The sequence below is a fragment of the Tursiops truncatus genome, chromosome 10 (assembly GCF_011762595.2).
Source record: "Tursiops truncatus isolate mTurTru1 chromosome 10, mTurTru1.mat.Y, whole genome shotgun sequence".
Taxonomy (NCBI): domain Eukaryota; kingdom Metazoa; phylum Chordata; class Mammalia; order Artiodactyla; family Delphinidae; genus Tursiops; species Tursiops truncatus.
Genome location: NC_047043.1, coordinates 65699871 through 65720647, shown reverse-complemented (window position 1 = coordinate 65720647; position 20777 = coordinate 65699871). Strand labels below are relative to the sequence as shown.

The 20777-nt window shown below is 39.5% G+C and overlaps 1 protein-coding gene across 2 annotated transcripts in view; it reads right to left on the bottom strand.

Moving 5' to 3' along the window:
• Positions 1-20777, bottom strand: part of DOCK3 (dedicator of cytokinesis 3) — a 405892-nt gene that overhangs the window by 136296 nt on the left and 248819 nt on the right. For both annotated transcript variants that reach the window (XM_073811161.1, XM_033865050.2), the window contains exon 10: positions 980-1061. In XM_073811161.1, coding sequence (XP_073667262.1) covers positions 980-1061 — 82 coding nt within the window. The remainder of the gene's footprint in view (positions 1-979; positions 1062-20777) is intronic.

Here is a 20777-nt window from a genome sequence, read left to right as displayed (position 1 = left end):
ATGAACAAAAAAGGTCAGGTAAACAAATCCAATTTTATCTTTCAGAGAAAGTCACATATCAGAGCCCTAGATAAATCCCATTTGTGTTTAAGAGGCACACCATAAGGTTTGAGACACCTGTCACCTATCAATCATGCACCACAAACGAGGGCAGTGGCACTGTGACACCATCATACCTCCCTGCACTCAACAGGTTTTGATGTATCTCAGTATCACTGAAGCACATCAAAGAATCCATGATAGTCAAAAGTGGTTTAAAATTGTGACACGGTCTTATTTTCTTCTTCAGCAAATAAATTAACTGAAATAAATAAAGCTGGGCAGTTAAGTTTTATAACTGGGTAAAAAAAAAATTTAGTAAATCAGAATCAGCTTGAAGAATACACAAGGCAATGTGGTATTGTGAGGCTTAGCACTTTTCAATAAGCAGGTTACCTAGCCTTCTCTGAGCTGATGAGTCCATGAGCTCAGAGACCACGAATAACAGCATGGTTATTCAGAAAAAACTTAAGTATGAATCATGGCACAAAAAGACTCTGTTCGGTATTTGAAAGAGGAGGACTATTTAGTTTGTCTCTCTTTATATAAACTCATTAAAAAACTGCAAAGCTGTAAATTTGGTGGGTGCCTTTAGAGAAACCATACTTACACATCAGAGAAATTCCCAGTGGCCTTGAAGAAGAATTGTAAGAAAGACTTTCCTCAAATTTTATGTGTCTATTATATTAAATAGCTTCTAAAATGTACATCAGTAAAAGGTACTTGATTATATTTCTTTAATAAATTAAATTAAAAACTGAAGCTAATTTCAGTTTTCTTAAATATTTCATTAAAACCTGATAGACACATAAATCAAGTTCTATTCTCACCAGTGTGTGGGGAAATAAGAATAAATGCTTGTTTCCAGGGCAACAATATCCACATAGCAGGGCCCTAGTTAGAGTCAACAGCAGAGAAGGGAAATAGAATTTGCACATACTGTAAAAAGGGCACACATTCGTTCTATCTTCTCTGGGTTCCTTGGCCCACCATTCTTGTTCAGTCTCACCAGAAACCGCTCACTGAAATGTAGGAGAGAGAGACAGAGAAATGTAAGGGACTGCATGCTCGAGAACAAATAAAAAGGGCATTTATAGAGAAACCCTAAACACTTTCAGGACAGCCCATAGTGACAGGCAAGGCCAAAAGTACATGTCTAGTAGCAGGAGACTATCTTTCTTGCCAAGCAACATGCAATAGAGACTACAAACTGCTTCACAGGTGTTGCTGTTTACTTGCCAGTTGTGGCTCTTACCTCCCTAAAGCTGTGTGCTCCCTGAGGGCAGCAATGAGGATTATGTCTTGTATTTTTCCCAAATACCCTCAAAGCTCTGGGCATAACAGTAAGCCCATAAGCAGCAAATACATTCTTTGATGTGAACACTCAGATCATCATAAAAATATTCATCACACTAGGTCCGAAAGAGTCTACATTACCCAGTTTACATCTTCCTATACAATATTTGAGAATCATTTTAGAGCCAAGAAAAAATGTTACAGGGACTTACAAAAGTTTGGGTGAAAAGTAAAAAAGAAATAATGTACTGTAATTAAAGCTGTAATCAGAATTTAATAGGGCCATTAAGATATTTTATTCCTCAAACAATATAGGTTAATTCTTGAAGGAAATTATTGGACTGAAAAACTTTAGAAACAGTGTTTGCAACATTCTGGAGAAATGTCTCCTTTCTCTCTTATCTCCTTCCTGCGCCTGCCTAGGATCTCATTCCCATCTCCTCATCCCAAGGTTCTCTACCAATTGTAACAGGAAAACTGAGCCATGGCAAAGACAAAGTATGTGATTCTAAAAGTAATTTGCTTCTCCTGTGCCCAGAGTCATGTACTCATTACACATATTAGGTATCAGTAAAAAGGCCAATACTAAAATATTGTACTAGAATTATAAGATATGTTATAATATCAGCTGCACAGGTTGCTTAGTTTGTTCACATATTCATTTGTTCATTTAGTCAACAGATAGTTACTAAGTTGTCTGTGCTAAACATAGGAACAAAAATGTGAACACAATATATATAGGGCACTTTTCTTCCTAGAGCTCATGGTCCTTCCTAGAGCTTAACTTCCTAGGCAGTTAAATGTGCAGAAATGAAGCTCAGAAAAGATCTGGCTTTTATAAATCTGGCAAATATAAATTTGAGATGCTTCAGCCAGCAGATTAGATGGGAATAAGCAGGGAATATAAACAGAACAAGAAGAAAAAGGGGCTTTGGTCAGAATCCTGAGAGACATTGATAATTAAGAAACAGGTAAAAGAAGAAGAACTAGCCAAGTAGACATGTAGGGACAAATAGAAAAACAGAAGAAATAAGAAGAATGGTGGGATGCTATGTTAGTTAAGGGAAAAAAGTGTCTGAAAGAGGAGGGAGGGGTCAAGGAGGCCCAAGGGCACTGAGAATCACATGAGACAACAATACAACAGTGTCCACCGGATGTTAAAACAGATATCATTGGTGATTCTGGCAAGAACCGTTTTTGTGGAATGATAGTGAAAGAGGCTAGTGTGAGGAGTAAGAAATAAGGAAGCAGAAACAGTGAGTCTAGACCCCTCTTTGAAGAGGTGAAGATGTGGAAGTGATGAACTTTTAGTTAAATGGGCATGTTGAGTTGAGGGAGGTCTTTGTTTAAAGATGGGATAACCCACATATATTCAATTAATTTTCAATAAAAGTATCAAAATTCAGTAAGGGAGAACAGCAGTTTCAACAAATGGTGAACAATCCATATAAAAAATTAAACCTTGATCTTGCCTATAAGAAATGAACTTGGGGCTTCCCTGGTGGCGCAGTGGTTGAGAGTCCACCTGCCGATGCAGGGTACACGGGTTCGTGCCCCGGTCCGGGAAGATCCCACATGCTGTGGAGCGGCTGGGCCCGTGAGCCATGGCCACTGAGCCTGCGCTCCGCAATGGGAGAGGCCACAACAGTGAGAGGCCCGCGTATCGTAAAAAAAAAAAAAAAAAAAAAAAAAAAAAATGAACTTGAATTTATCATAGACCTAAATATAAGAGCTAAAACTATAAAACTGTAAGAATACACACAAGAAAAATGAGACAAGTACCTTCGTGTATCTTGTTCACGTTTTTTTTCCATATTTAGCACACAGTAGAAAAATCTTTGTGATCTCAGATTATTAAGCATATAACATGAATCACAAAATGATAAATTGGACTTTATAAAATTAAAACCATCTTCTCTTCAAAAGACACTGATAAGCAAATGAAAAGGCAAGCTATAGAGTGGAAGAAAATATTTACACTGACCTAAGAAAGGACTGTATTGACAACATATAAAGTAAGCTCAGACGTAATAATAAATAACAACTCAAAAAATGGACCAAAAAATCTGAACAGACCCTTCACCAAAGAATATACAGGGATGGAAAACAACCTCAAGAAAACATTATTAGTAACTAGAGAAACGTAAATTAAAAGCACAGTGAGATACCACTACACAAGTACTAGAATGGCTAAAATTAAAGACTGAATATACCAAGGATTGGCAAGAATGTAGAGCAACTAGAACTCTAATAATCTGTTGAGGAGAATGTGAAATGGTACAGCCACTTTGGAAAACAGCCTGACAGTTTCTTTTAAAGTCAAACATGCACTTACTATATGACCCAACAATTTTACTCCTAGGTATTGACTCAGAAGAAATGAAAACATATGTCCACACAAAGACCTGATTGTGAATGTTCATTGCAGCTTTATTCATAATCGCTAGAAACTGTAAAGAACCCAAATGTTCATCAGGAGATGAACAGACAGATATACCATTGTATGGTATACCCATACAATGGAATATTACTTCACAATAAAAAAAGCAAACTACTAAGATTTATAACAATATGGATGAATCTCAAAGGCATTATGCTAAGTGAAAGAAGTCAATCACAAAAGACAATATACTATATGTCTCCATTTATAGTACATTCTAGAAACGTAAAATTATAGGAACAGAAATCACATCAGAAGTTGCCAAGACTGAGGAAGGAGGGCACGGGTTTGACTGCAAAGGTACATAAGGGAATTTTCTGGGGTGATGAAATGTCTGTTTCTTGACTATGGTAGTGGTTTCACAACTATAAATTTGTGAAAACTCATCAAACTATGCATTAAAAAGGGTGAATTTTGGGCTTCCCTGGTGGCGCAGTGGTTGAGAGTCTGCCTGCTGATGCAGGGGACACGGGTTCGTGCCCCGGTCCGGGAAGATCCCACATGCCGTGGAGTGGCTGGGCCCGTGAGCCATGGCCGCTGAGCCTGCACGTCCGGAGCCTGTGCTCCACAACGGGAGAGGCCATAACAGTGAGAGGCCTGCGTACCGCAAAAAAAAAAAAAAAAGAAAGAAAGAAAGGGGAAGGTAATCCACTGAATGGAAGAAAATATGTTCAAATAATATATCTGATAAGGGACTTGTAGCTAAAATTATAAAGAACTCTTACAACTCAATAATAAAATAACGAATAGACATTTCTACATCGAAGATAAACAAATGGCCAATAAGGATATGAAAAGGTGTTCAACATCATTAGCCATTAGGGAAATGCAAATCAAAACCACAATGGGGGCACTACTTCACTTCCACTAGAATGACTTTCATCAAAAAGACAGATAATAACAAGTGTTGACAAGGAGGTGGAGAAATTGGAACCACCATATAATGTTGGTGGGAATGTAAAATGGTGCAACCACTTTGGAAAACAGTCTGGTGGTTCCTCAAAAGGTTAAACATAGTTTAACATATGACCCACCAATTCTATCCTTAAGTATATATCCCAGAGAAATGAAAATATATGGCCACCCAAAAAAGTACATGAACATTCATAGCAGAATTTTTCATAATAGCCAAAAGATGAAAACCACCAAAATATCCAACAACAAATGAAAGGATAAATAAAATATGGTAGGTATATCCATACAATGGATTATTATTTAGCCATAAAAGGAATGATGTATTGATATACACTACAATGTAGATGAACTTCAAAAACATCATGCTGAGTGATAGAAGTCAGACACAAAAGGCCACATATTGTATGACCCCATTTCTATGAAATGTCCAGAATAGGCAAATATATAGGAACAGAAAATAGATTAGTGGTTGCCTAAGGCTGGGGATTTGGCAGAAAATGAGGTGACTTGTAAAGGGTATGGAATTTCTCTTGGGGGTGATGAAAATGTTTTAAAATTGACTGTGGTAAAGTTTGCACAACTCCAATCTACTTAAAGCCACTGAATTGTACCCTTTGAATGGATGAATTCTATAGTGTGTGAATTGTATATAATAAAGTTGTTGCAAAATCAAACAACAGCAAACTTTTTCATGGCTTACTCTTGCTCTCAGATAAAATAAAAATACCATATGCTAACACATATATATGGAATCTAAGAACAAAAAAAAAATGGTTATGAAGAACCTAGGGGCAAGACGGGAATAAAGACGCAGACCTACTACAGAATGGACTTGAGGACACGGGGAGGGGAAAGGGTAATAAGCTGGGACAAATTGAGAGAGTGGCATGGACATATATACACTACTAAATGTAAAATCGATAGCTAGTGGGAAGCAGCCTCATAGCACAGGGAGATCAGCTCGGTGCTTTGTGACCACCTAGAGGAGTGGGATAGGGAGGGTGGGAGGGAGGGAGACGCAAGAGGGAAGAGATATATGTATATGTATAGCTGATTCACTTTGTTATAAAGCAGAAACTAACACACCATTGTAAAGCAATTATATTCCAATAAAGATGTTAAAAAAAAATCAGATCTCTAAGGTCTCCAAGGCCTTGTGTGGAACATTCAGTGTATCTTTAGAGCCCCATCTCACAAGAGCCTTTCTTGCTTGCTATTCTCTATATACACTGTTCTCCTAGATACAAGTTTCTTGAACAAGCCAAGCTCCTTCTTGCCTTAGGACCTTTGCACATGTTGTTACCTTTGCCTGGAATACTGTTCTTTCAGCCCAAGTGGCTCATTCAAATGCTAATTTCCCAGGGAAGCCAACTACAATGATGTTAGCAAGAGCAATACCCCTCCCCTCCCATACCCTCTCTCTCCTTTTCAGCACTTGGCACAAACTAATTATTTTCTTTCTTTATTATCCTTCTCTTACATGAGAGAATAAGCTCCCTAATAATAAGGGAGCTGTTTACTGCTGTATCTCTAGTACTTCCAAGAGGCTAACCTACAACAGGTGCTCAATACATGTTGAATGAAAGAAGGTGGAAGCTCCATGAAGAATTGCTGTGTGGTGTGTGGAAGCCTGCTGACAAAGGTCACCATAAACTGGATGGGTAGCATCACCATCACACTATGCAGAAACATTGATGAGCCAACAGTGAGCAAACAAGATGGTCAGGACAAACCAACCTTCTAACTTGGTGGATAAACACTGAGAAACATCAAGCATGTTGTGGTAGTCAGAGTCTCCCAGCTACTCACTAAAATCCATGTTCTCTGTTTCTTCTTGGGCAGGCAGATAGACTATACTTCTCAGCCTCCCCTATAGTTGGATGTGGCCATATAATGAGCTCTAGACACTGAATGCAGATAGAAGTGATGTATACCACTTCTCGGCTTAGCCCTAAACACTGGTTACATGTTTGTCTTCATGCTCTTTCCCCTTTCAGATGTCTAGAGTGGAGATGATCCCCCAAGGCAACGTTGGGGCCATGTACTGGCGTTGACAGAGTATTTATTAGTCTGAGTCCCTGAATGATTGTACGGATGAGTCCCACCTTAGTTACTGCAAATTCACCCACCTGGTATTAGTATTCAAGCAAGAAATACATTTCTATTGTGTTTGAGCTGTTATGCATTTTTCTGTCTAACTGTTACAGAAGTTGATCTATCTTAATACATATAAATGCATATAATAACCACTCAAATTAGTTGTTAACTTGATAGATGAAAATAAAAACAATTTTAAGAAGTTTATGCCTTTTCAAGAGAATTTATTATTATTTCTGTTCTCTTCTTTGGAAGGAAGACATACAACTGCTCTCACCCTCACATTACCTCTCTCAGTGAATCTCTCAAGCACAGACATCTACCAAGCAGGCTGCCATTTGGAGCTTCTCGTTACCAAACTAGAGAAAGGGGTGCTATTCGGAGGGGCTACACCAAGTTCTGGTCCAAAGAAAAAAGGGTAGATAAAACAAATTCCAGGGTAGACAGTATTGCTGGCCCTATGAGAACCCAAGAACTTCTCTTTCTCCTCAGCAGTAAAAGGAGGCCCCTAAGGTGGTTCTCCCAGTGCCCAGCTGAGCTTCACATTTCCTAGAGCCTATCACACTCCCGGTATCACCTGGCTTTCTTCACAGTTTGTGAGACTGAAAATAACTGGGTTTTTTTTGTCTGTTTGTTTGTTTCATTTCAAAGGGCTCTAGGTACAAATTGAATTACTTCCTGTTTTGCTGGCTTCACCAATGGGTATGAAATAAATGCTGCTTTCTGTTAACATTCAAACTATCTGAAGGCAAACATCTACCCAATGTTTCCTAATTTGGCAACAGCTGTTCTGCAAAAGAAGTGGTCAATATTGCTGGGAAATATTGCATTAAATACAGAGAGGTTTCTACCCTCTAGGACTTCTCAGAGGCTTAAAATGTTGTTATGTGTTTAAGTACCAATGGGACAGGTGACTTTGGACTCCACAACCTGCCTTTGCATAAGGCGATGGAATCTGTACAAATACAATTTGATAAATGCTGAGTGAATCTATTTGCCAACTAGAGGCACGACTCCTTTTCATATATCCCAAAAGTGTGAAAGGAACTGTGGCCAAAGAAAAAAATTTATTTATGAGATTTTACAAACATCCACACCTCTATATGAGAGCAACGGGTCAGTTTTTCTCCTAATACTCTGGGTAAGAAAACTCTAATTATTTCAAGAGAAAAAAGAGATGGTTAAATTCTTATTCTTCAATAAGCAACATTATGAGAGAACTGTTCTACATTTACTTGTCTTTATGATGAGCTATGCATGAACAGTATATGAAGTTACATTAATTTCATATTATTGAGCAAGTTCTTACAAATGAAATCCATAATTTGAATCTGTGACAAGTCTAATAGAGTCTTAATTTTAAGATCACTTGCTTTTATGAGAGTTCTAATTCCTGGGTGGTACTGCATTTCATACACTTCTCCACTGATGGTAATTCATGCATGCCTACAGCAAATGTTTGGTGACCAACAATGAGGTGCCAGGCACTGAGGCAAAGACAAAGTGTTTAATCCTTAGGGAGGTTATTTCCTGAAGACTCTGGTTTGGAAATATAAGCACACGCCTCAAATAAATGCAGAGGGATTCTCCCATCTCTTTCCATTTAATCTTCATGTTTCTAATTTGGGCCTCTGTGGAGATGCATGCCAACTACTTAGCATCTCTCTCATGATCACCCTCAGGTGCTTGAAAACAGCAAGTAGCCCCAAGGCCATACTACACTGTACAACCCAACAGGTTAGGAAATCTCTATTATAATTTCCTCACAGACGCATTTTCCAATTTAGATCCTTGGCTTTATTTCTCAAGTTCTTCAAGTTTTCCCACTTCATTCTAAATCACAGAGAGTAGAAATGCATAAAGGGGTTTCATTAAGGCAAATCAGTGCTGTGGTTTTCAAATTTATTTTTAGTATCAACTTTTCCCTTTTTTACAACAAGACCTTACACTATTCACCAACACATGAAAAATTGAAAAATATAGCTACTTTGTGCAAACAAAGGAGAGAAACGGAAATTTCTCCATGCAGCCTCAGGAGCAGTGGATTAAATTACCACAATTAACTTGATGTACCCTACATCTGTGGAATATCGGACTAGAAAATGATTCATCCCAAAACTGAGGCAGTAGACTTTGGAAGCAACTGTAGACTTGGGGTTTGCTGTCTGTGACTGATTTGTTTCTGATTTTTATGTTTATCTTAGTATAGTTTTTAGCGCTTGTTATCACTGGTGGATTTGTGTTTATTGGTATGGTTGCACTCTTTAAAAAATTTTTTTTTTAATTTTAATAATTTTATTTATTTATTTACTTATTTTTCTTTCTTTTTTCTCACTTTTCTTCTGAGCCATGTGGCTGACAGGGTCTTGGTGCTCCAGACTGGTGTCAGGCCTGAGCCTCTGAGGTAGGAGAGACAAGTTCAGGACACTGGACCACCAGAGACCTCCTGGCCCCATGTAATATCAATTGGCAAGAGCTCTCCCACAGATCTCTGTCTCAACGCTAAGACACAGCTCAACCCAATGGTCAGCAAGCTCCAGTGCTGGATGCCCCATGCCAAACAACTAGCAAGACAGGAACACAACCCCACCAATTAGCAGAGAGGCTGCCTAAAATCATACTAAGCTCACAGACATCACAAAACGCACCACCGGATGTGGCCCTGCCCAATAGAAAGACAAGATCCAGCCCCACCCCCCAGAACACAGGCACAAGTCCCCTCCACCAGGAAGCCTACACAAGCCACTGTACCAACCTCACCCACTGGGGGCAGACACCAAAAACAATGGGAACTACAAATCTGCAGCCTGCAAAAAGGAGACCCCAAACACAGTAAGTTAAACAAAATAAGAAGACAGAGAAATATGCAGCACGTGAAGGAGCAAGGTAAAAACCCACCAGACTAACAAACGAAGAGGAAATAGGCAGCCTTCCTGAAAAAGAATTCAGAATAATGATAGTAAAGATGATCCAAAATCTTGGAAATAAAATGGAGAAAATACAAGAAACTTTTAACAAGGACCAAGAAGAACTAAAGAGCAAACAAACAATGATGAACAACACAATAAATGAAATTAAAAATTCTCCAGAAGGAATCAGTAGCAGAATAACTGAGGGAGAGGCATGGATAAGTGACCTGGAACCTAAAGTAGTGGAAGTAACTACCACAGAGCAGAATAAAGAAAAAAAAATGAAAAGAATTGAGGACAGTCTCAGCGACCTCTGGGACAACATTAAACGCACCAACATTCCAATTATAGGGGTCCCAGAAGAAGAGACAAAGAAAGGGCCTGCGAAAATATTGAAGAGATTATAGTTGAAAACATCCCTAACACGGGAAAGGAAATAGTCAATCAACTCCAGGAAGCGCAGAGAGACCGATATAGGATAAATCCAAGGAGAAACACGCCAAGACACATATTAATCAAACTAACGAAACTTAAATACAAAGAAAAAATATTAAAAGCAGCAAGAGAAAAGCAATAAATAATATACAAGGGAATCCCCATAAAGTTAACAGCTGATCTTTCAGCAGAAACTCTGCAAGTCAGAAGGGAGTGGCAGGACATATTTAAAGTGATGAAAGGGAAAAACCTACAAACAAGATTACTCTACCCAGCAAGGATCTCATTCAGATTTGATGGAGAAATTAAAACCTATACAGACAAGCAAAAACTAAGAGAATTCAGCACTACCAAACCAACTCTACAACAAATGCTAAAGGAACTTCTCTAGGCAGGAAACACAAGAAAAGGGAAAGACCTACAAAAACAAACCCAAAACAATTAAGAAAATAGTAATAGGAACATACATATTGATATTTACCTTAAATGTAAATGGATTAAATGCTCCAACCAAAAGACATAGACTGGCTGAATGGATACAAAAACAAGACCCATATATATGCTGTCTACAAGAGACCCACTTCAGACCTAGGGATACATACAGACTGAAAGTGAGGGGATGGAAAAAGACAGTCCATGCAAATGGAAATCAAAAGAAAGCTGGAGTAGCAATTCTCATATCAGACAAAATAGACTTCAAAATAAAGACTATTACAAGAGACAAAGAAGGACACTACATAATGATTAACGGATCAATCCAAGAAAGATATAACAATTGTAAATCTTTATGCACCCAACATAGGAGCACCTCAATACATAAGGCAAATGCTAACAGCCATAAAAGGGGAAATCGACAGTAACAAAATAGTAGGGGACTTTAACACCCCACTTTCACCAATGGACAGATCATCCAAAATGAAAATAAATAAGGAAACACAAGTTCTAAATGACACATTAAACAAGATGAACTTAATTAATAGATATAGGACATTCCAAACAAAAACAACAGAATACACTTTCTTTTCAAGTGCTCATGGAACATTCTCCAGGATAGATCATATCTTGGGTCACAAATCAAGCCTTGGTAAATTTAAGAAAATTGAAATCGTATCAAGTATCTTTTCCAACCACAACACTATAGACTAGATGTCAATTACAGAAAAATACTGTAAGCAATACAAACACGTGGAGGCTAAAGAATACACTACTAAATAACCAAGAGATCACTGAAGAAATCAAAGAGGAAACCAAAAAATACTTAGAAACAAATGACAATGAAAACACGACGACCCAAAACCTGTGGGATGTAGCAAAAGCAGTTCTAAGAGGGAAGTTTATAGCAATACAATCCTACCTCAAGAAAAAAGAGAAATCTCAAATAAACAACCTAATCTTACACCTAAAGCAAGTGGAGAAAGAAGAACAAATAAACCCCAAAGTTAGCAGAAGGAAAGAAATCATAAAGATCAGATCAGAAATAAATGAAAAAGAAATGAAGGAAACAATAGCAAAGATCAATAAAACTAAAAGCTGGTTCTTTGAGAAGATAAACAACATTGATAAACCATTAGCCAGACTCATGAAGAAAAAAAGGGAGAAGACTCAAATCAACAGAATTAGAAATGAAAAAGAAGTAACGACTGACTGCAAAAATACAAAGGATCATGAGAGATTACTACAAGCAACTCTATACCAATAAAATTGACAACCTGGAAGAAATGGACTAATTCTTAGAAAAGCACAACCTTCCGAGACTGAACCAGGAAGAAATAGAAAATATAAACAGACCAATCACAAGCACTGAATTTTAAACTGTGATTAAAAATCTTCCAACAAACAAAAGCCCAGGACCAGATGGCTTCACAGGCAAATTCTATCAAACATTTAAAGAAGAGCTAATACTTATCCTTCTCAAACTCTTCCAAAATATAGCAGAGGGAGGAACACTCCTAAACTCATTCTATGAGGCCACCAACACCCTCATACAAAAACCTGACATAGATTTCACAAAAAAAGAAAACCAGAGGCCAATATCACTGATGAACATAGATGCAAAAATCCTCAACAAAATACTAGCAAACAGGGGGCCTCCCTGGTGTGCAGTGGTTAAGAATACGCCTGCCAATGCAGGGGACATGGGTTTGAGCACTGGTCCAGGAAGATCCCACATGCTGTGGAGCAACTAAGTCCATGCTCCACAACTGCTGAGCCTGCACTCTAGAGCCCGCGAGCCACAACTACTGAACCCACATGCCACAAAACTGAAGCCTGCATTCCTACAGCCTGTGTTCCACAACAAGAGAAGCCACAGCAATGAGAAGCCTGTGCACCTCAACGAAGAGTGGCCCCCACTCGCCACAACTAGAGAGGTCCTGCACGCAGCATGGAAGACCCAACACAGCTAAAAATAAATAAATAAATAAAAAATACTAGCAAACATAATCCAACAGCACCATTAGAAGGATCATACACCATGATCAAGTGGAGTTTATCCCAGGAATGCAAGGATTCTTCAATATATGCAAATCAATCAATGTGATACACCATATTAACAAACTGAAGGATAAAAACCATATGATAATCTCAGTAGATGCAGAAAAAGCTACTGACAAAATTCAACACACATTTATGATAAAAACCCTCCAGAAAGCAGGCACAGAGGGAACCTAGCTCAACAAAATAAAGGCCATATATGACAAACCCACAGCCAACATTGTTCGTGAAAAACTGAAACAATTTCCCCTAAGATCAGGAACAAGACAAGGTTGCACACTCTCACCACTCTTATTCAACATAGTTTTGGAAGTTTTAGCTGCAGCAATCAGAAAAGAAAAAGAAATAAAAAGAATCCAAATTGGAAAAGAAGAAGTAAAACTGTCACTGTTTGCAGATGACATGATACTATACATAGACAATCCTAAAGATGCTACCAGAAAACTACTAGAGCTAATCAATGAATTTGGTAAAGTAGCAGGATACAAAGTTAATGCACAGAAATCTCTGGCATTCCTATACACTAATGATGAAAAATCTGAAAGAGAAATTAAGGAAACACTCCCATTTACCACTGTAACAAAAAGAATAAAACACCTAGGAATAAACCTACCTAAGGAGACAAAAGACCTGTATGCAGAAAGCTATAAGACACTGATGAAAGAAATTAAAGACAATACAAACAGATGAAGAGATATACCATGTTCTTGGATTGGAAGAATATTGTGAAAATGACTATACTACCCACAGCAATCTACAGATTCAACGCAATCCCTATCAAACTACCAATGCACTTTTCACAGAACTAGAACAAAAAACTGGACAATTTGTATGGAAACACAAAAGACCCCGAATAGCCAAAGTAATCTTGAGAACGAAAAACGGAGCTGGAGGTATCAGGCTCCCTTACTTCAGACTGTACTACGAAGCTACAGTAATCAAGACAGTATGGTACTGGCACAAAAACAGAAATATGGATCAATGGAACAGGATAGAAAGCCCACAGACAAACCCACGCACATATGGTCACCTTATCTTTGATAAAGGACACAAGAGTATACAATGCAGAAAAGACAGCCTCTTCAATAAGTGGTGCTGGGAAAACTGGACAGCTACATGTAAAAGAATGAAATTAGAACACTCTCTAACACCATACACAAAAGTAAACTCAAAATGGATTAAGACCTAAATGTAAGGCCAGACACTATAAAACTCTTAGAGGAAAACATAGGCAGAACACTCTATGACATAAATCACAGCAAGATCCTTTTTGACCCCCCTCCTAGAGAAATGGAAATAAAAACAAAAATAAACAAATGGGACCTAATGAAACTTCAAAGCTTTTGCACAGCAAAGGAAACCATAAAGAAGATGAAAAGACAACCCTCAGAATGGGAGAAAATATTTGCAAATGAAGCAAGTGACAAAGGATTAATCTCCAAAATATACAAGCAGCTTATGCAGCTCAATATCAAAAAAACAAACAACCCAATCCAAAAGTGGGCAGAAGACCTAAATAGACATTTCTCCAAAGAAGATATACAGATTGCCAACAAACACATGAAAGGATGCTCAACATCACTAATCATTAGAGAAATGCAAATCAAAACTACAGTGAAGGGCTTCCCTGGTGGCACAGTGGTTGGGAGTCCGCCTGCCAATGCAGGGGACATGGGTTCGTGCCCTGGTCCTGGAAGATCCCGCATGCCATGGAGTGGCTGGGCTCATGAGCCGTGGCCGCTGGGCCTGCGCATCCGGAGCCTGTATTCTGCAGCGGGAGAGGCCGCAGCAGTGAGAGGCCCGTGTACCGCAAAAAAAACAAAAAAAACAAACAAAAAAACTCCACTACAGTGATGTATCACCTCACACCAGTCAGAATGGCCATCATCAAAAAATCTACAAACAGGGACTTCTCTGGTGATCCAATGGTTAAGAATCCGCCTTCCAATCCAGGGGACACGGGTTCGATCCTTGGTCTGGGAACTAAGATCCCACATGCCATGGGGCAACTAAGCCCACGCACTGCAACTACTGAGCACGCGAGCCACAACTAGAGAGCCCACGTGCCACAAAAAAAACAAAAACCCCACACACCGCAATGAAGATCCCACGTGCTGCAACTAAGAACCAACACAGGCAAATAAATAAATAATTAATTAATTAAAAAAAAATCTACAAACAATAAATGCTGGCGAGGGTATGGAGAAAAGGGAACCCTCTTGCACTGCTGGTGGGAATGTAAATTGATACATCCACTATGGAGAACATTATGGAGGTTCCTTAAAAAACTAAAAATGAAACTACCATATGACCCAGTAATCCCACTACTGGGCATATACCCTGAGACAACCATAATTCAAAAAGAGTCATGTACCAGAATGTTCACTGTAGTACTGTTTATAATAGCCAGGACATGGAAGCAACCTAAGTGTCCATCAACAGATGAATGGATAAAGAAGATGTGGCACATATACATAATGGAATATTACTCAGCCATAAAAAGAAATGAAATTGAGTTATTTGTAGTGAGGTGGATGGACCCAGAGTCTGTCATACAAAGTAAAGTAAGTCAGAAAGAGAAAAACAAATACCATATGCTAACACATATATATATGGAATCTTAAAAAAAAATGGTTCTAATGAACCTAGGGGAGGACAGGAATAAAGGCGCAGACATAGAGAATGGACTTGAGGACACATGGATGGGGAAGCGTAAGCTGGGACGAAGTGAGCGAGTAGCACTGACATATATATACTACCAAATGTAAAACAGATAGCTAGGTGGAAACAGCTGTATCGTCCAGGGAGATCAGCTCGGTGCTTTGTGACCACCTAGAGGGGTGGGATAGGGAGGGTGGGAGGCAGATGCAAGAGGGAGGGAATATGGGGATATATATACACATATAGCTGATTCACTTTGTTATACAGCAGAAACTAACACAACATTATAAAACAATTATACTCCAATAAAGATGTTAAAAAAAAAAGACACCTGTTCTCCTTGCTTAAAAGAAAAAAAATACAGCTACTTTGGTTGAATGAGAGGCAGAGAGAAGGGACAGGAGCAGGAATCTTCCCTACTCAGGCCTCTCTCCTAACCACCACCTGTCCCTAAGACACTTCAGGGCTCCAAAAAACATTTTTATGACTCCTACTACAATTCAAGAGTTCTTGGACTTCCCTGGTGGCGCAGTGGTTGAGAATCCGCCTGCCAATGCAGGGGACACGGGTTCAAGCCCTGGTCCGGGAAGATCCCACATGTTGCGGAGCAACTAAGCCTGTGCGCCACAACTACTGAGCCCGTGCGCCACAACTACTGAAGCCCGTGTGCCTAGAGCCTGTGCTCTGCAACAAAAGAAGCCACCGCAATGAGAACTCCATGCACCACAACGAAGAGTAGCCCCTGCTCGCTGCAACTAGAGAAAGCCCGTGCACAGCAACGAAGACCCAACGCAGCCAAAAATAAATAAATAAATATATTAAAGAAAAAAAAAGAGTTCTTTCTAGCCTTCCTCTCTCTTTTTTATTATTTCAACAAGCATTTGTGAACACCTATCATGTTCCAGAAACTACGCAAGATGCTGGGAATGGAGAAATGAAATGGTCCCTATCCTCAAAGGTTCTGAGTCTACTGGGAAAGAGACACAGATAAAACAAAAATTACAACACAATGTGAAAATGCTATAATTAACTGCACAGAAATGGGCTGACAAGCTCCACTGGGATGAAGGTAGGCTGCCTAAATGAGACATTGGGACAAATTCTTGCAATTTTGCTAGACTTTTAGCATTTGGTAAGGGGTAGTTAGAGATGAAGAGAAGGGGGTTCCAGGAGAAGTGTGTGCCAAGTACAGACCCTCTTAAGTATGAGGCAGCTTGAGGGTAGAGAAGCTCAGATCATGAGTTAAGAGGGCACTGGAGAGCTGGGGTGTGTTGTGCAATGTAGAGTGGACAAACCCATGGAGTGCATTATACGTGAGGGTTGTCCCAGCTTGGCTATCACCAGGAGTACCTCCCAGCTTTTAAAAGTACAGATTCCTGTGTCCCATCCCAGATCTTCTGGATCAGAATCTCTAGAGGAGAGGACTCCTGGAGGGGGCCCAAGAATCTGTATTTTTAAAAAGGTCTGAATTGGTTCTTAGGATTAGCAAGTTTGGAAAACCCCATTATGGGCCTTACAGAAGATCTGAAAATTCAACTATGAGAAGCAATGTTGATCTCATAAGTTTTTAGGATGATCACTAGGGCTGCAGTGTGGAAGCCAGGTTGGTTAACACAGAAAATACTCCAAAGACAAAGCAGAGTAGCCCCAGCAAGCTATGATGCAGTTTTGGGACCGAAGAGAGGTGAATGGATGCGAGATGTATTTAGGGGACAAAGCTGACCAGATTTAGCAGTTAACTGAATGTGATAGTGTCAACCAGAGAAGATACAAGGAGGAAGATATAAAGTTCAGAAGTGCATACTGGATTTGAGGTCTCTGGGACATGTAGGTGAACAAAAAACCAGCTAGCTGGAAGCCCAAGCCTGAAGCTCAGGGGAAGATGTGGGGGCGGGGGGTGGATAGAGCCCTGGTACTCATCAGCTTGCTATAGCAGCAGCAACAGCGGCCCCTTAATGAGTGTCTTCTGTGTACCAGGCATTGTTTAAAGCGTTTCTTTTCTTGCCTAATTGCATTTAATCCTCATAACGGTTATTTCGCCTCTGAAGAAACTGAGAGTCAAAGATTCTGACTTGAAATAAAAAGGTAGAGTGGTACAGTTAGAATTCAAATCTGAAGCTGTTTGACTTCAAAGCCCATGCTTTACCTGTATTTCATCTTATGAAATAAGCATTGGGAAAAGAAAGTGTGTGGTGGAAGGGAGGAGGGGATCCCTGGGCAAATATATCTGGAAAATGCTGCAAACCACATCTTACCCTAGATATGCACAGTTGAGTGTCTGTGAATGAAACCTAGCTAGCCCCAGGATCCCTACCGCCCACATGGGGCACCTGACCCTACTGATTAGAAAGGCCATGCCAAGCCCCATTCCAGCTCTGCTGGTGGCACCTAGTCTCTTTCAGGTTCATGACATTCTCCACCCAAAAGGCTGAGAGATCGGGGAGGGGGAATACTTTGTCTGCTTTGGAACAAGCAGAAAATTGTCTGAATGACAAATGATCCCAGAAAACAGATTCTTTCCATTTTCTCTAAAGCAAAAGAGACACATGAGTAAATCTGTTATCACATATTCTGAAAATTACAATAGCATTGCTATAATTATATAGCCCCTACAAGGTCTTTAGAAATCATGTACTTATCATGAAAATGAACAAAATGGTAACTTAATGATCAGTTATGCAGGGAGCTACAAACAGTTGTTTTTACTCTAATGATTTATGCTCCCATCCCAGGATCAGGCTTCCAATTTTAACAATAAAAAGCATGTAAATGAATAAATGGGGGTGAAGTGAGGCTGAGACTCCGCTGACAGGACAGCACAATGCTGAGTCAGTTCATCTTTGCCATCTCCAACATCAAACCATAATGCTTCTGAGGAAGGTGTACCTCCATGTGAGGAAGGTGGGGGCAGGGGGATCGACCCTGCCTTCTTTATGATTTGCTAATCATGCCTACGGGGACTAAAGGAGTGCTACACTTCTTCACTGCTCAGCTGAAGGTCAAGCAGTCTTAAGTATTCTAGAAAAGTAACCATGCTAGCCCTTGAGGTCAAAAAAGCAATGTTAAAACAGCAGCTGCCATCTTGGCTGCTCTCATTCTATCTTTCTGATCTTGCTTCCCTCCTCCCTCATTACTCACCACTTATATTGATAATCTTTAGTTCTGTGATTTCCAGTTGTTCATGATGTGAACATTACTGTTCTTTTCAATTTCATTCCTTTACTCACGTTTTTCTCTGTTTAGCATAATACCCCACACCCTACAGATCTGGCCTGTTGTAACTGCATAAATCCTCTGATTAAGGATACCAGAATACATATTATTTACACTTATTAACTTGTTCTTGTCACTATTTCTGCTGCTGTTTCTGTGCCTCGGTGAAGCAAAGTCTTGCTGTTTAATAGGTCATGAGGGAGTCCTGATGGGAAGAGCAGAGCTTACAAAAGCCAAAATAAACACACACAGAATAGAAAAATCTTGATTGTTTCCTGAACAGAAGCTAGAAAACTCAAAATATTTATATCTGTCAGACATTCTACTAGATATTTTCTAGGCTTTTAAAGTATGACTGAGAAGCTCAGGAAAAATCTCAGGGAATAAACAGCAAATAAAGATTTCCTAAGTACTAAAACTTTGAAGGGTTTAAGAATTCTAATTTTTTAAAAGTTTAAGATATAGGAACAGTGTCTACTGCACTATGTCAAAACCTTTCTTACTTTCCCTTAATATTGAAAAATTGATGATATTATTTAAAAAACAATATTAGAGTAACATAGCTAACATGGTATAGAGATAAGACTTCAATTTAAGTCTGTAAGTTGTAATATTAAGCCTGTACTAGTTCCTGTAGTCAATTGTCTTTCATGATACATATTTAAATAGTGAAAGTAAGATTTAATATTGATCAAAAATAAACCAATTTAAAAATAGTATGTCTCTAAATATTATATACCTAGAAATGTGCACAAATGGATAGATCTGAGACTACAAAGGACTTTCTCCTTCATTTTCCTCTTTTGCTTCATGTCTTTCCCTCCTCTTGATATCCTGTGCACACAGACTAAGTCTACCCTTTCTGCTATGGCCCTGCACAACTAGTTCACCAGATCTCTCCCACCAGGTTCTATGCCGTGCCATTATAATATGGTAGCCACTAGCCACATGTTGTTATCTATATTTAAATTTAATTAAAATTAATAAAATTAGTAACTCAGTTCTCAGTCACACATGCCACATTTCAAGTGCCAAACAGCCACATGTAGCTAGTGGCTACCACGCAGACCATAATCTTCTGCCATATATAGAACATTTATATCATCCTAGAAAGTTCTATTGGACAGCACAGCTCTCTAGGGTCAGGGGAGGGAATGGTCACTGAGACAAAGAGCTCTGTATTACTGCACAGCAGCATCGTTCCAAAGCACAAAATTATAATGCTGTCAACACTAGGGTCAGGATACACAGGTGGGGTTTGGGGGTTGGAGGAAAGGTGTTCAGAGGGCCAGGTTCAGGAATGGTACTCTTCCGGGCAAGCGTTCCTGGTCTCTAAGGCTTAGAAATGGGCACGTGATAGGCAAGTAGACTTCTGAAAACCTAGCAATCAAAGCATAGATGAGGAAGTCTACACAGATGAGCTGGATCAAAATTGTGAGCCAGGAGTATAGGGCCCACGTAGGGCAGTCTCACATGTCAATGGCCAGGGATCTGGGACAAGAATCCAGGAAGTCAGATAGCATATAAAGAATTGCCAGTGAGCAGGTCCCATGTGGTCTGCCCTTTGGCCCCTTCTTAACTTTTTGCTGAGAGTGGGGCAGGCTTGAGACCCAGATGTGTGCATAAAGTAACTTGCAGCTTCACAAAAGATCTGCTCTACCTGTGCTTAGGGCTGGGACAAGACAGCCAGATATTTGTGCAGACCTGAATTGGGGATTTGGCAGTTTCTGAGTACTCTAATCAGTACAGGTTGTACATTATTTTTAAGTAAATACAATCTCTTCTCTGCATTTAGAACATTGCAGCAGTAGGCACAAATTCACTGCACATGTCAAGACAGGCCTAGTCAACTCTGGCCTGCCTGCCAAGGTACTAAAGGGTAATCTACAACACAGACATAGTCAGAGTTTGCCTTTTCCATTCATTTTACATATTTCCTATATATTAAGTGGACCATAAACAAATGAGCATCTTCTGAAGCCTGGGCCTTTTGGGAATATATCCAGGTATCTTCAGTAGCCTTCCATCTCTAGGACTCCGACCTTCAGCTCAGCCTATCCCGAGATATATCTATACCCCAAGATGCATCTCCTCCAAACATGGCTTGAACTATATGACTTCCTTTCTTAAAAGAGAAACATTCAGTGGTGTTCTATCTCTGTAGATAAAGCCCACAAGCCTCCACCTAGTAGTCCAGGCCCTGTGGCATCTGTCCTCTCTCTGCCTTCCTAGGTTCCCCTACTTCCATCAACATACCTTGTTTCTGGTCAGATGGGCCT